This window comes from Lagopus muta, chromosome 12, assembly GCF_023343835.1.
Source record: "Lagopus muta isolate bLagMut1 chromosome 12, bLagMut1 primary, whole genome shotgun sequence".
Lineage (NCBI taxonomy): Eukaryota > Metazoa > Chordata > Aves > Galliformes > Phasianidae > Lagopus > Lagopus muta.
This window is the reverse complement of record NC_064444.1, coordinates 18,013,403-18,028,339: the sequence shown is the minus strand read 5'-3', so window position 1 is coordinate 18,028,339 and position 14,937 is coordinate 18,013,403. Positions and strand designations below refer to the sequence as shown.

Below are 14,937 nucleotides of genomic sequence, written 5' to 3'. Positions count from 1 at the left end.
AGCTTAATTTTTCACTCTTTTAAGTCCTTGGAAACAAAGGAATTCATTCTTCAGAAGAAGTTAATACATAAAGATAAAGCCATCGTAGTAAATGCCACGTAACAAAAATATGCTGTTTTCTACCTTTTGAGAAGGGTCTTTATGTAACAAGGAGCATCAGCTGTGGATGGAGGGTTTATGTGCACAGGTGCAGTGCCTCTTCTCCCTGTGACTGGCTGAAAATCACTCTCCAACATATCTGGGTACTTAAAAAGGGGAAAACAGAAGCAGGTGAAAGCAGAGCAGTGGTGGGGGAGGAGTGCTGTTGGGTCTTTAGGGCCTGTTGTAGTTGTTTAAGTTTTGCTGTGTGGAGAATACTCTGGCTAACAACATTGCTTAAATTTTCTGCTTCCCTTAATTTGGGAGAGCTTAGTTCTATTGAGAATGTGGCAGGCTTGCTATAGTTGCAAGAGCTTTGTTTTTTGTTTTTTTCTTCTTTGCATTTCTAATTAAGATCTACAGATATGTTTTTACTCTTGCTTTTTCTCTGATGTGAGTGTGGTAATCTGTAATATTCTGATATTCCTTTTGCTATTCCCTCATGCTAGAGTTGTAGTGCTTTAGTGTATAGTAAGTTACTTACATCACTTGTTTTTCTGAGTTGATGTTACTTCAGATGTTCAATTTTTTTTTTCCATGTAGTATTGACTTGTGAGTGTTTTAAAAATACCAGAAAGAGAATGAGTACAATTCTGTGCATGAGAGGAAATGGTGTGGAAGGGGAGCTTCTCCCTCTTCTGCCCTGTTTTGCTGGGCTATTGGTGCTTGTAACACATCTGTACCACAATTTCTTGGGCTGAGGGGAATTTCCCAAAGTACAGGGAAGGGACCAAGCATACAGTGTTATCAGGATCATAACTCCATATGGGAATGCAGGACTTTTATTCTGGTTCAGCCCCACATCTGCAGAGCTACCAGGCCAGACTGGTGTATTTGTGGATCAAGGTGTTCTGCTGTCACTTCATGTGTGAGGATACAAGGTGCTCACCATCTGGGGAGGCAGCGTGGCTTTCTTGGAGGCTGGTAAATGATGGCCTTCATCTCTTCTGCAGATGTGCAGCCACAATGGGGGCTTTGGATGTGCTCAGCTGTGACTTTCGCACTGGTGTTAGCCATGGCAACTCTGCTGGGTGATACCAAAGTCACTGCTGAGTGGAAGCAGCCACCCAGATGGGACAGAAGACTCGTGGTGCTGATCTGCCTGGAACCATGTGCATGCTAGCTGAGAAGGCTGGTTGTCCTTAGCACAGTGCTTTCTTATGATATTGATGGTGGGTCTATAAAGGTTCTGCTTCTGATTTGCAGTCTGAAGTCAGGCAGGTTTGCATTTTGCTTCCTTTGCCAAAGGAGCTGTGGTCACGCTGCTGTTACGATGTAAGTAAAATTGTCCTTGTTTTGCCCATGAAGGAGTAACTTCCTTAATGGGGAGAAGCATGCCCAGAGCCAACAGCTGACTGTGATGCCAGGATAAGAACTTTAATCACAGATTTGGACGTACTCTAAATGTCATTAAATTCCAAAACGAAGAAGAGGTGACTTTTTAGAGCTAGCATTGTTTATGAACGGTGTACCTGCATTGCTCCTTGTGCAACCCTTTACATGATCCTACCTGAGGGACGTGGCTTAGTGTGCACGGTGACGTGTTGACAGTTAGACTAGATGATTTTAATGGTCCCTTCCAACCTTAACGATTCTGCCTCTACCCCCAGTGCTCTTGCAGTGGGGCTGCTTGGAGCCTCATGCTTTGGGTAGCTAGAGGCTTCTTTTTTTTTTTCCCCTAGTGCCTAGCTCAATTGCACGCATGTCTCCCCTGTGCTCTGGTGCCTGTCTGAAGTTTCTCTCCCCTGCCTCCATGGTAACATTCTCAGACTGCCATCAGGGCATTGCTCAGTTTGCGTTTTGCTCAGCTAACTGCGATGAGCTCTGTTAGCTCCTGGTATCCTGTTCCCCTGGCCACCCCTTTCCTGTTATCAGTCTCTGTAGTCTCCTTCCTATAGGTATATAATAGGAGCGCATGCACTGTTTTGGATCTTCCGAGATATTAAAGCCACCTCGAGGGGAATAACTTTCCTGATAAATAATTTGCTTGTGTTTACCTTCCTTCTGGCTGTCTGGGATAGCCAAGCATACAAACAAATGAGTTTCCTAAGCAATGAATTGACAAATTACTGTGGAAATCCTGGTTAGTTCTTGGAGTACGCTTACTAATTCTTGAGCTGAGCTTGCAGGCTGTGCAGCCTTTCCCAGCACACGTGAGGAGACTGCGTGATAACGCGATGCTGCGATAGTGCAGGGAAGTGGGAGACGTACCCTAAAGCATTAATTAAATGTTTTGATGAAACGCTTGCAAAAACACTTCACGACGCTTCTTTAGGTATAAATTTGCTGCAGGAAGGCACGGCGTTGTTAGGAAGCTGTTTCAGGTGATTGTATCTGCATCTCGGAGCTGTGGAAGCTCTGCCTGCAGAAACGAGGCTTGAATGGCACCCAAGTCAATCAGATCTGGATTGTAGATATAATTTTCTGCAGACACACACACACACAGAGGGCTGAGATTCAGAAGGCAAGACTTTAAATACTCTTTCTTAAGAATTATGCAAGCTATTCACTAACTTCAGATGAATCTTTTTTTGGCGTATTTGTATAGGAGCAGAAGTTTAATTAGATTTTTTTCCTCTCTGGAGTGTTACTGGAATTAATGCCCTCAATGCTGAAATTAATTCTTTCTAGTAGGGTGAGCCTTTATCTTGTAGTTGTCCAGTCCGTGCACCATTGCAACGTAAACCTCAGTAATTTTTGTTAAATAACAGGTGCTGCAGAAAGACAGATAAAATGGTCCTGTCTGGTAATCCTGTTTTCTGTGTAAATCTGAACTAGGGAAGGGATTGTCCTAGACAAGAACAAACTGGGAAGAGCTCTTGGGCTGTCTGATCTCTTGTCTGCTTTGCAAAAAGATCAGATTAATGAATGTAATCAGATTAAGGCTGAACAAGGGAACGTATCTGGGGGGCATCGGAACTCTGAGACTGAAGAGCTGTATGGAAAATGAATGCTAAGGGCCCAGCTTTGCTCTACTTATTAGTTTAGTAGAAAGAGGTAATGGCCTTCGGGGATGTGCTGAGTGCCAGTGAGAGGAGCGTGGGCTGGAGGGGGCACGAGGGGCAGAGAAAGGTGGCCCCAGGACTTCAGGCAGGTGGCAGTGAGCAGGGCACGTGAGCTCAGCATTCTGAGTGGTTCGGGGCCCCTCTGGTGCAGTGCTGCCTAAAGCCATCTCTGCTCTCAGCCTGCTGGGTTTTGTGTGGGGAAAAGCCATCTTTATCAGCATGTTTACTGGGAAAGTGATGCATTTGATGTGTGGTCTTTGAGGCCAACAAGCGAAGGTGGATGGAAGCGCTACAAAATTCTGTGGGATCTGGAACTTGTTTAGCTCAATTTTCCACTTTTTTTTTTTCACGTCAGGCCAATTTGCCTTGGAGTTTGCAAGCTCTGATCAAGGCTTTCTCCTTACTTGGAATATTTATAAACCTTAGTCCCATGTGTCCTTTCTGGATGCACCATCTCTATTTATCACCAACATCTTGTGTTTTTTTGGCTCTTGGTTGTCTTGGGCACGTCTTTGGAAGTTGCAGAGGTGAAGAGGTGTATATATAGGTGGGTATATTGGTGGGCCTCTGTTTTATTTCCCATGTCTCCCGTCATGTAATCATTCGGGTTTAGAATGGGGGGGTTGGACTGGATGATCCATAGAGATCCCTTCCAACCCCTACATCCCCGTGATTCTGTGATTATATTTCCTTTTGAGGTGAGTGGAGCAATTGAATGAACAGAGAACTGCAGGGAGCCAGCAGGACAAGCATGAATGAACGGGAAGATAACGTGAGTTGTGGAAGCATCTCGTTGCAGTGCTGGGTGGCACGGGTTGACCTGCAGACTCTGCAGGTTGATGCAAAGCGCGTGTGCGTTGCTGCAGCTTCGCTGTCAGCTGCTCTGGGAGGTTGCTGAAAAGTCACACGTGAACTTTCCATAGGCTCCATCTGCATGGGAAAAGCATGTGTGGGGCTTTCCGCCGAGCTCTGGAGCTGGCTTGTCGTGGAGTGAGACCAGAAAAGCTGCTGTCCCGACGTGCCCCTGCTCTCCAGGGATTAGGAACAGCAGAGCCCAGCTGGGGCTGGCGGCAGCTCTGTGGGCACCTACCTGTTCTTGGGTTCTGCTCCTGGGCTGGCCAAAAAAGCTGTGGCTTCACTTCCAGCAGCTGTCCCCTTCTTGGGCTGAGCAGGAGGAGGATGGCCTATGCAGAAGAGGACAGGTAAGGTGCTTGCAATAGGGAATACACCGACATCGGAGATGGAAGGGAATGGAGAAACGCATTGCCGTGTTTTCTTCTCCTTGCTGGGTACTCAATAAATGTCAGGCTGAGGCTGCTCAGGAGTAAATGTCTCATTACTGAGAAGGGGTCTGGCCATCTGCCCACATCAGGTGCTGCTATTCTGAAATACAGCAGCGAGCAGCTGACCTTGGAGAGGCTGTGGACCAGGAGATGGGTGTACACCGCACACACGTGTGACCCCCTCTGAAATATAATCCATCTATTTGTTGTGAGATGCCTGCGTTTTATGTGGATTTGCTTTCAGCCAAGCCAGAAGTAGAACGAGGACCTTTTTTCATGCCACAAAAGATGTCATCAATGGCAGTCCTGCACTCTGCAGCAGATGCGTTCCTCCAGCGGATGACAGCCCTCACAATGAAGGGGATTGTGCTTTCAGCTGATCCTGTGATTTAATCCAAAGCGATGCTACCGAGCACTATTATTAGGCAGGCATTGTGTGAGAAGGAATAGCTACAGGGGGCTTGGTGCTCTGTGCTAATTCAGGCTGTCAAGGAGTTTGCACAGACCTCGTGCACATCCAGGGTGCGGGCTGCATTTGCTGGGTCACACTGATGGGGGACCCTATAGAAGCTTGCAGTGGGCACAGCAAATGAATTTGGGCACCGTGGTGCTCTGCATCTTCAGCACATTTGGATAGGAAACGTTCTAACGTTCTGCATGGAAAGGAAGAGTCCCTCTGCAACTCTCTGTGGTTCAGTCAATCCCATTGTCTTCAGCTGTCAATGAATTGGATTCATTCCATCCCCAGATTTCTGGAGCTTTAGGGGTAGTGTCTAAATTTTAATGTTATTTTTCCAAAAAAAAAAAAAAGGCAAAAACAAAGAGATGAGGGACTGGCTGTGCAGTGAAAGAGCAGATGCTGGTGACCTCATTATTTTTCTTACGCCTGCCACAGGTACATCATCCATTTGGGTATTGTGTTTACGTTCTCTTTGTTCCCTCTAAATAAGGCTTTCAATTATTCAGCGGTTTTGCTAGCTAAGTGTTACAGTTATCCAACAGGGGAGTATTTGGGGGATTTTTTTTCTTTGGTATATGCAAAGCACTCTTAATTTTTGCCTGGGACAGCTGTTGTTGGGCAAGGGATAATAATGCCACTCAGTCAAGCGTAGGCTCCAGGAACATCATTTTCAAACCTTCTGCATATTTCAACAGCTTATGGTGCACTTGGAAAATTCAACATGTTATGGTAAATGAAGTCTGTCTTGTTTCCAGAGTTCTCCTTTGAGAAGCACCTCAGCTAAGTGGCTGCACTCGAATTCAGGGCTGCAGGAGTTCTTTCTTCCCGTGGGGTCACAAAGTTGTTCCACGCTGGGGTGTTTCTGATCCTTGTTACCTCTTGCTTGGCAGAGCAGCCTTCCATGTGCACAGCAACCCGTGGCCGTGTTGGTTCACTCCAGGTCCTACTGTGTGTATGGCCACCATTGCCACTCATTGGTGGCAATAACCAAACAGCTCTCAGGAAGTGCTATTGGTTTGAAGAGCCTCTCCAATCAACCTTGATGTTGACTTTCAGAAAGTATCTTTGTTGTCCTGTCGGAAGAAGGATTATGGGATTCTTCTATTGATTGAGTTTCAGAGCTGTGATTCCAGTGTTTGAAGAATACTGGACTGTCAGACCTGAATATTGAGGTTGTGTCTCTTCTGCAAAGACGAATTCAAAGCAGGCAAAGTAACACCAGCGTTGGATGAGATCTATTTTTGGCAAGATGACAGAAACAGAACTAAAACAGAAAATGAAGCTAAATTTGTGGGCTTAATTTCTGTTTTCGTATAGACACGTTGTTGTACCTCTTTGCCCAGGACTAGAACTGTGAGTGTAACCCACTGCCCACCACATGGGGGAGGAGAAGAAGAACAAGGCATCCCCATTTAGCATCCTTACTGAATCCACGAGGTGCTCCTGGTTCTGGAAGGAAGCCCTGGGAGCTGATGGCACTCCACACTTGTGAAGCTGGTTCCCCATCTCTGTTGATGCCGCTCGCCCCTGCACCTTTCTCCCCTGTACTTCCCCAACCCAGGTTGGATGTCCTCACGTACACACGCAGGTTGCAGTTTTTTCCAGTCTAAACTGTGCTTTTCCATTCCTCCACTAACTGGGGAGAGACTCATGCACATCAGAAGCATGAACTGTTATGCCTTGTGACATCTGGGTGATATAGGTATCATTAGCCAGTTCCCACTATAAAATAAGTCTGGCAGAGAGGATTCAAATAACTTGCCTGTGGCCAAGGGTAAAATGAGATTAAAAGTGATTGCTATAGAGAAACATCTTCTGTAATAGCAGTGAAGTTCCTACCGTTTTAGTCTTAATAAATCTTTTTTTTTTTCCCCTCTGTGCCTCTTTCAGGACTGTTATCTCTTGAAGTTTATTCTTTGGATGGGGTTACAGGTTCACTGACCTCTTCTCCTCCTGCAGAAATAGCTATGAGGTGTACAAGGAAACAGCAGACTGGTTGCGTGCCCGCACTGCTCAGTGCCCAAAGATTGCCATCATCTGCGGATCCGGGCTGGGAGACCTGGCAGATATGCTGGAGCACAAGATGGTCTTTCCCTATGAGGATATCCCTCACTTCCCACGGAGCACAGGTCAGCACAACAGCAACAGAGATGTGGGTAACTCCAACCCGCGTCCACCACACCTCTTGGCTTTGGGCACAGGGTCCTTTAGAGGCGAAATGTGCATTCACAGGGCTGCATCTCAACCCTAATTGTGCTATCCTGTGGTAGCTGTAACCTAACAACTGTGCTATTGCCAAGGAGGAGTTCGATTTCATCGTAGAGTCATGAAGGTTGGAAAGGCCTCTCAGATCCCCAGTCCATGCCCACTGCCCACGTCCCTCATTGCCACATCCCTACAGCTCTGGGACACCTCCAGGGATGGTGACTCCCCCCATCCCTGGGCAGCTGTGCCACTGCATCACTGCTCTTGGGGAGAAGTTGTTCCCAATACCCAACCTGACCCTCAACGTGAGGCCACCACCTCTTGCCCTGTTGCTGAGGCTGACATCCCCTCCCACAGCCTCCTGTCATGGGCTGCAGAGCCATGAGCTCTCTCTGCTGAGCTCCTCCAAACTGACCCACCCCATCCCCTCAGCTGCTCCCACAGTGCTCAGACCCCTTACAGCTCCATTCCCTTCTCTGGACACACTTCCAGGGCCTCCATGTCTCAGTAAGTTTGAATTCATCATGAATTCCCTGAAGCTGTACCAGGTGAGGTTTAGGACATTAGGAAGAAATTGTGGTTCAGCATTGGAGCAGAGATTCCCCATCTCTGAAGTGTGTTTGTAGCACTGAGGGACACAATTTAGTGTTGGGGCTCAGCAGATTAGATCAGCGGGTGGTTGGGATGGTTAGGTCAATGGATGGTGATCTCGATGGCCTTTTCCAACCTAGATGATTCTATAAACGAAAGAAAAGCCTTCTTAGGCAGAAGGAAACTCAAGAAATTGTAATATTCTGAATTGATGTTCCCCTGCAGGCTGTCAGAGCAAATTCATCTCTGGCTGCTTGTTCTTAACATCTCGTGACCCTTCAGGGTCCATTGAGGAACGCTGTGTTCTCGGCCCACCTGACGGTGAGCAGAAATTCCCATTTCAGGTGTGCTATGCAGCCAGCTGAGAAATCCCTTTAAAATAGCGAGCCCCAGATGATGCTGCTGTTCCCTTGCAGTGTCAGGGCACGAGGGCAGGCTGGTGTTTGGGGAGCTGAGCGGGCGGCCGTGTGTGTGCATGCAGGGGCGCTTCCACTTCTACGAGGGATACTCCATCAGCACGGTGAGTCCTGAGGATCATTCACACACTAAAAAGGTCTTTAGCATGAGATGAAACTAATGTGTGCATCGTGGGAGGATGGCTCTGGCAATGAGCATAAAATGGCTTTCTCCCCCCTCCTACAATGAGATAACACGAGGAATTCAGAGGGAAAGGCAGTCAGCCGGATAGCTGTGCCACACTCGTAGGGCAGGATCATACATCGTACGAGGCAGATTATTTTCATGGTTTGGCTCAGTCATTTTAATCATGGTTTGAATCTGCAACCACGAAACTATGAGTGATAGAAATAATCTATTTTAATCTTCTCGTGCATTTGTATAGCTTAGGGTTTTTTTCCATTGGCTGGAATAAGTTGATGTACTCTCCCAGCTCACGTATGTGAAAATTCAACTTTATACATTGTTCAGCATTGTAGGAGTGCCTTCTGCCATCCTGGTTCCTTCCTCACTCCTCAAAATGGATTGGTTTTTTTCCCATTCCCAACAATTCCTTAACTTCAGACTTTGCTGAGGCAAACTGATGTGAATGAACTGAAATTAAGAAAGCAATCTCTATGCTTCTGCAGAATGCATCATTGCTGTAAGAAGCTCGTGTATCAATTAAACTCCAGGTCTGTGTGCATAAGCAGCCCCTCCAATCAGCACAGCGGTTTGATCTCTGCAAGACCTTGGCAGAGAGGAAAAAATTGTCTGCATGTTCTGTTGGTGCTGCATTTACTTAACCTCAGTGCAACCGTAATAAACGTGGGCTTGAATTTTAATGGAATTCTTTTCGAAATTAGTTTTTTAATATGCTTAAAAACATTGAAATTATTTAAATTAGGGAGAAATTTAAAATTAGGGGAAAAAAAGGTGGACTTGTCTGCTTGCAGGCTCCCAAAGGCCACTCTCTGCATAGCACGAGCTGCCTACGGTCTCCCCTTCTCCCCAGGAAGGCTGCTGCAGGCTGCTCCAAGCCCTCTGCCCTGCCTCCCCATCCTTCATGTGCTCCTAATGCTCTTGGTCACAGCCAACATGTCCTTTTCTGCTGCTATATTTAATTGAACAGGGACAATTGACCAGCTATGTAATGCCTCCTTCAGCTTTGTTTGCGCTGCTGGTCCGCTGTGATCTCATCTATCTCATCTTTCTTTCTACTCTTGCATCTTCTCAGTTTACTGACTCATCCCACCTATGCCAAGGCCACGTGGCTGGAACACCAAGCACCCAAGCTGAGACTTGTGGCATTCACAGGATGCATCTCTTTGGTTCCTGCAGGTCACCTTTCCCATCAGGGTCTTCTTTCTCCTGGGGGTGGAGGTCTTGATTGTCACCAATGCTGCTGGGGGGCTGAACCCCAACTTTCAGGTGGGAGACATCATGCTCATTAGAGATCACATCAGCATGTTTGGCATGGGAGGGCAGAACCCGCTGCGTGGACCAAACGATGAGAGGTGAGGCAGCTTCCCCTTCCTACAATGGGCAAAGCAAAAACAAAAAGGTTGTTTGCTGGAGGTTCAATATTACTGCCTTAAAACAGCTCTGTAGAGTCACAGAATGGCTTGGGTTGGATGGGACACCTCAACTATCATCCGTGCAGATCCAATCCCCTGCCATGGGCAGGGTTGCCAACCACTTAAAGGCACGAAATCAGGCTGCCCAGGGCTCCATCCAGCCTGGCTTTGAGCACCTCCAGGAACTGGGCACCAGTGCTTCTCAGTGCCAGCACCTCACCACCCTCTCCATGATGGGTTGTTTCCAGGCTCCAGCACAGCTCCTGTCCTCATTCATCTCCTTCACACTGATGTCCAAGCTGTGCTATAGCTGGTTACATCTTTCCTAGTCCCTCGGTGGCTCCTCAACCCCAAGTACTGAGAGGTGGATGCTGTACTCAGCTTCCCCGAGGCAAGCAACCTGCTCATCAAACTGGGAACCTCTTTTGGCACAACATAAAGCCGTTATCTCTCATCCCAATAATCTATATCCCAGATCCCTCCCGAGGCATTGTATAGTGGAGGGCAACCAGCTCTGGCAAGGTCATAGCACCAGAGCGGATGTGCCAGATCCACTACTTGGCTGCCAAGTAGGGTTGAAAAGAGTGTAAGGGGTTGGATTTCGGGTTGGTTTCAGGCTGGATATTGGGAACAATTTCTTCTCAGGAAGAGCAGTGAGGCGCTGGTGCAGCTGCCCAAGAAGATGGGGAGTTACCATCCCTGGAGGTGGTCAAGAACTATGGGGATGTGGCACTGAGGGATGTGGGGTTGGATTTGGGGATCTGAGAGGTCTGGGATCTAGGAATGCTGTAATGGTCCCAGGCCAGGCTGGAAGACTTGGGCTGAGCACAGAAGGGAGCATGAGATGTCAGTGAAGGAAAAAATGAGAAGTGGGGATCCAGGGCAGGGAAAAAAGAGGGTGGGCTGTGATGAAAAGGAGATAACAGCAACTAGAAGGATCTCCTGACCAAGCAGGCAGGTGAGAAGCTGGATGACAGGCAGATGTCTACAGCCAGAGGATGGAATGGAGCTGGTGATAGCTCACTGATAAGCTTAGTTAAGGGAGTTGAATGCATTATTGGCTTGGGACCTTCACCTGAATGAAAGGGACGTGTTTGCAGGGCGGGCACTTGGGATCCATCCAAAAAGAAGGTTCTGGCAGACAGCATGATAGTGTACCTGGTTTCTAGTTGACAGTTCCTTTCAAATCTTCATAGATATTGGCATGGGTGGGAGGAAAGGATAACCAAAAGCAAAGAAGCCACGTAGAGGAGTGCTTGAAGCTCTCTGGACCTGCAAAATCACTCAGGAACAGGAGGACAAACACCAGCCAAACAACAACAGCTTCATCTGGGCAGAGTTCAAAGGCAGCATGGCTGTCTCGCTGCCTCCCAGAAGCAGCTTCTCAGTGCAGTGCCTGGGGAGTTCTGCAGTGCTGACAGGGGCACCAAAATGGGCAAAAGGTCCGACAAGACTTTGCAGGCTGATTCATACCAGCTTCAGCTGAGCAAACTCCTTCTAAAAGCTGGACCCGCTCAGCCACCAGGAAGGATTCATCAAAGCACAGCTAGGAAAATCTGGAGGCAATGAAGTGATGTGGAAAAGGAGTATAGGCAAGAATCTGCAGATTTGATTTAATAAATTAGAGATTGGCCTGAACCATTGCTGGGCATCCTTCAGGAAAGAAGTGATTTTCATGCTGATGAATGCTTGTTCCCTCAGACTAGACTGGAGAGTTGTTTGTAATATTTTAGTGCTTGTGAATATAAAACAAGCTGCTACTGCTCTGAACATTCAATAGGAGGAACAGGAAAGCCATCCAGGAGCTTTAATAGCCTGAATGAGGGACCTGGCCCAGCGTGCTGAACTGATCTGGACAGTCTCCTTCTGCTGTCCTTGAAACAATAGAGGGATTTGCTCAGTCAGGAGCAGGGCTGGGTTGGTGTCTTGAGATCCAAAGCAAGCAAGCGACCCAGCCTTGAAGCACAACACATCCAGTAACACCAAATAGAGAAGCTAAACCTTCAGGTGTTATTTCTGCACATGGATGGTCTCGAGGGATTCAATCCAGCACAAATGCCACCAGGACAGAAGCTTGTGCTGATGAGCCTGGCATCCCCACCATTCCCCTTTCTCCAGGGGCTGAGTGGTGCGGGGCTCTGATGGAGGCAGCAGCCACAGTATCAGCCTCCCTGTGCCTCCCTGTGCCTCCCTGTGCCTCCCTGTGCCTCCCTGTGCCTCCCTGTGCCTCCCTGTGCCTCCCTGTGCCTCCCTGTGCCTCCCTGTGCCTCCCTGTGCCTCCCTGTGCCTCCCTGTGCCTTGCAGGTTCGGCGTGAGGTTCCCGTGCATGTCTGATGCCTATGACCAAGATCTGCTCAGCCTGGCCATGGAGAGTGCCCAGGAGCTGGGCTTCCTGGGCTTCACCCGAGATGGGGTGTACTGCATGATGGCAGGTCCCTGCTATGAGACCATCGCCGAGTGCCGCCTGCTGCAGGCCCTGGGAGCAGATGCTGTGGGTGAGCTGCATGGGCCAGGCTTCTGTGGTTCAAATGGGTGCTTAGCAATGGGTTAAACAACTCGTCCTGCACAAGGCTGACCTTTTTGGTCTTCTAGGATGGATCTGCGGAGCGAGTCTGTGTGCTTATGGTGTCTAGAACGAGGAGCCAAGCACGATATTCTGCTTATTTCCCAAATCATACGTATCCCACGCTCAGGTGGCTCCACTTCAGTGGGACCCAATCAAAAATAATTGTGCTTTTCCATGATCTTTAACGTTCTGGAACTCTTGCTGTGCCTTTCCCTACAAAGCAGACCTCCACAAGAGCTCTGGCTGTTCAGGGATGGCAACTGCAGTACCTCTCATGACCCCAAGTCCAACCCCAACCTACTCTACCACATCCCTCAGTGCCACATCCCCACGGCTCTGGGACACCTCCAGGCACAGTGACTCCCTCTGTCCTGTGGGGCAGCTCTCACTGCCTCACTGCTCTTTCTATGCAGCCCAAACCTCCCCTGGCACGACCTCCTTTCAGAGAGCTGTTTTGCTGTGAATCCAAACCAGCTCCACTCATCCTGCTCCTCTCCTCCCCAGGCATGAGCACCGTGCCAGAGGTGATCGTGGCCCGGCACTGTGGCCTGTGTGTCCTCGGGCTGTCCCTCATCACCAACACGGCAGTGATGAGCTATGGCAGCCAGGAGAAAGCCAGCCACGAAGACGTTCTGCGCGTCTCAGCGGCCCAGGCCAAAGCCCTGCAGAACTTGGTTGTGCACCTCATCGGCAAGCTTGGCCCAAATTCCCCCTGACCTCAAGCATTTAGCATCCGAATCACAGCGCATGGATGCTAGGATGTGCCAAGGGAGAGCCCTTGGTGAGCTGGTCCCAGTTTGGAACCCAGTGTTTTCCAGTTTGGAACAGATTGTTGGTTTCTCTTTCTGGTTGGGATGGTCCCACTCTGATGTCCCAACTGGGAGGAGATGGTTGAGCTTTGTCTCTGTGCTTTAGCTAGTTGGATGCTGAGGTTTGCTCTGAATCTTGCCGCAATGATCCCCTTTTTGGTAGCCAGCTGCCTTGTTGGCCTAGGAAAGTCCTCTGCTGGCCTGTGGAAAGATTGAGCTTTCCATGAACCTAAGACACATCAGGAGCCACCGTGCTCTCGTTATGCTGATGGTCTATGAGGGAAAGGTGACTGTTCCCCATATCAATGCATTATTCATTATCCCCCAAAGGTCGGACTGTGGCTGAGTGTGAAGCAGGGGCTGTAATTACGAGGTGACTTTTTACATTCATTTATCTTGGAGCTCTCCATCGAGCCCATGGAGTCAGAGCCAGCGCTCAGCAATGACACGGGCTGAACCCAGCAGCCCAGCTCATCGTGGAGAGCTTCCAATCTGCCTTCCTAAATTTAGTGGATCAATTGCACACCAGCACTCCATGCAGGCTTCAGCCCGCTGTGACATCCCTTTGCCTTGGGGCACAGAAGGATGCTGTGGCTCAGTGAATTTGTCTGTGTGTGTATTTGGAGCCTTCTGTGTTGGTACCAAGGGATGGATGCTGTGTTGGGAGCGATGCAGATGTTGGCACCGTCAGAATTATAGGATGGTTTGCGATGGAAAGGACCCTAAAGGCCGTCTGCTCACACTGAGCAGGGACACCCACAGCTCCATCAGCGCTCACAGCCCCGTTCCCTGACCTTGGCTGTCTGCAGGGATGGGGCAGCACCAGCTCTCTGAGCAGCCAACTTTCCCCTCTCCCTTCTCAGACCCATCCCAGCCTGTGCTTGTTTTGTTACAGGGCAGAGGGAGGCTGGCTAATATCCCCCTGCCTGGAAAATGGTGCTTCATGTCCATCTAATTAATACTTGGTAAATACAAAGCCTCTCGAGTGCACGCAGAAGGCAGCTGTGCGGTTGGCCGTAGCTAAGGCTGGGATTTCAGATGGCCTCGTTAATTAAGCAGCATCAGGCTGGGCTGCAGTGTGCAGGGAGGCCTCTGGGTGGGGGCCTGGGCTCCTCCAGCACCATTGGCCCTCCCTGAGGGGTGGGTGGTGGGCTCTAAGGATGGCTGTAGGGTGGGATTTCATGTAAGGCAGCTTTTAGGGTGAAGCCATGTGCGTACGGGTTCCCAACATCTATCAAATGACTCTTCTACCTTTGCCAAATTGTTCTATAGAAATACTTCCTAGTCTAACCGTAGATAGATTAGGTTGGAAGGGACCTTAAAGATCATCTAGTTCCAATCTCTGCCCATCAGCCCGTGCTTATGACTGCTCTAGGCCACGTCCCTCAGTGCCACATCCCCAGGGCTCTTGGGCATCCCTAGGGATGGTGGCTCTTCCAGCTCCTTGCAGCCCGGTGCCTCGCTGCTCAGTCCAAGAAGAAATTTTGCCCAACGCCAATCTGAAATGAGGGGGAGATTTACTATGAATGAGAGGATCCATCTGGTTTTGAGGTGCTTTCAGCCCAGCCATCTTTATTGCTGATGGGTTTCCAAAGGCACGACGGTGCCAGGGGGGAAATAAAGCTTGCTGCGATCCTGGAAAGGGGCTTTTTGTGTTTGCTGTTCTGGTGCTGGGGGTTAGCAAGGAACCCAGCAGGACCTGAATGGGGTCTGTTTCAGGATGGGCGGGTGCCAAAAAAGCCTGTGCTTTGCCCTCAAGTTAAGTGAACTCCATCAGACATTTCTCTCTACCAAAAATCTGCCTTTGAACGGAGGGCTTCCTGGTTTTTCCCATGGTCTGCACTGCGAGGATGTGCTGCTCTTGGCCT

The 14,937-nt window shown here is 49.0% G+C and overlaps 1 protein-coding gene across 3 annotated transcripts; it reads left to right on the top strand.

Moving 5' to 3' along the window:
* Positions 1 to 297: 297 nt before the first annotated feature.
* Positions 298 to 14,674, top strand: LOC125699414 (purine nucleoside phosphorylase-like). 3 transcript variants are annotated; one of them, XM_048958935.1, is made up of 9 exons: positions 298 to 531; positions 3,499 to 3,690; positions 3,842 to 3,915; positions 4,067 to 4,345; positions 6,846 to 7,015; positions 8,099 to 8,202; positions 9,459 to 9,634; positions 11,999 to 12,189; positions 12,765 to 14,674. In XM_048958935.1, the coding sequence occupies exons 3-9, from the start codon at positions 3,899 to 3,901 to the stop codon at positions 12,974 to 12,976; spliced, it is 1,149 nt and encodes a 382-aa protein (XP_048814892.1). In that variant the 5' UTR covers positions 298 to 531; positions 3,499 to 3,690; positions 3,842 to 3,898; the 3' UTR covers positions 12,977 to 14,674. The 3 variants fall into 3 exon arrangements, with proteins under 3 accessions (XP_048814892.1, XP_048814893.1, XP_048814891.1); XM_048958934.1 differs by lacking the exon at positions 298 to 531 and adding an exon at positions 2,025 to 3,135; XM_048958936.1 differs by lacking the exons at positions 298 to 531; positions 4,067 to 4,345 and adding an exon at positions 2,021 to 3,135.
* Positions 14,675 to 14,937: the final 263 nt, after the last annotated feature.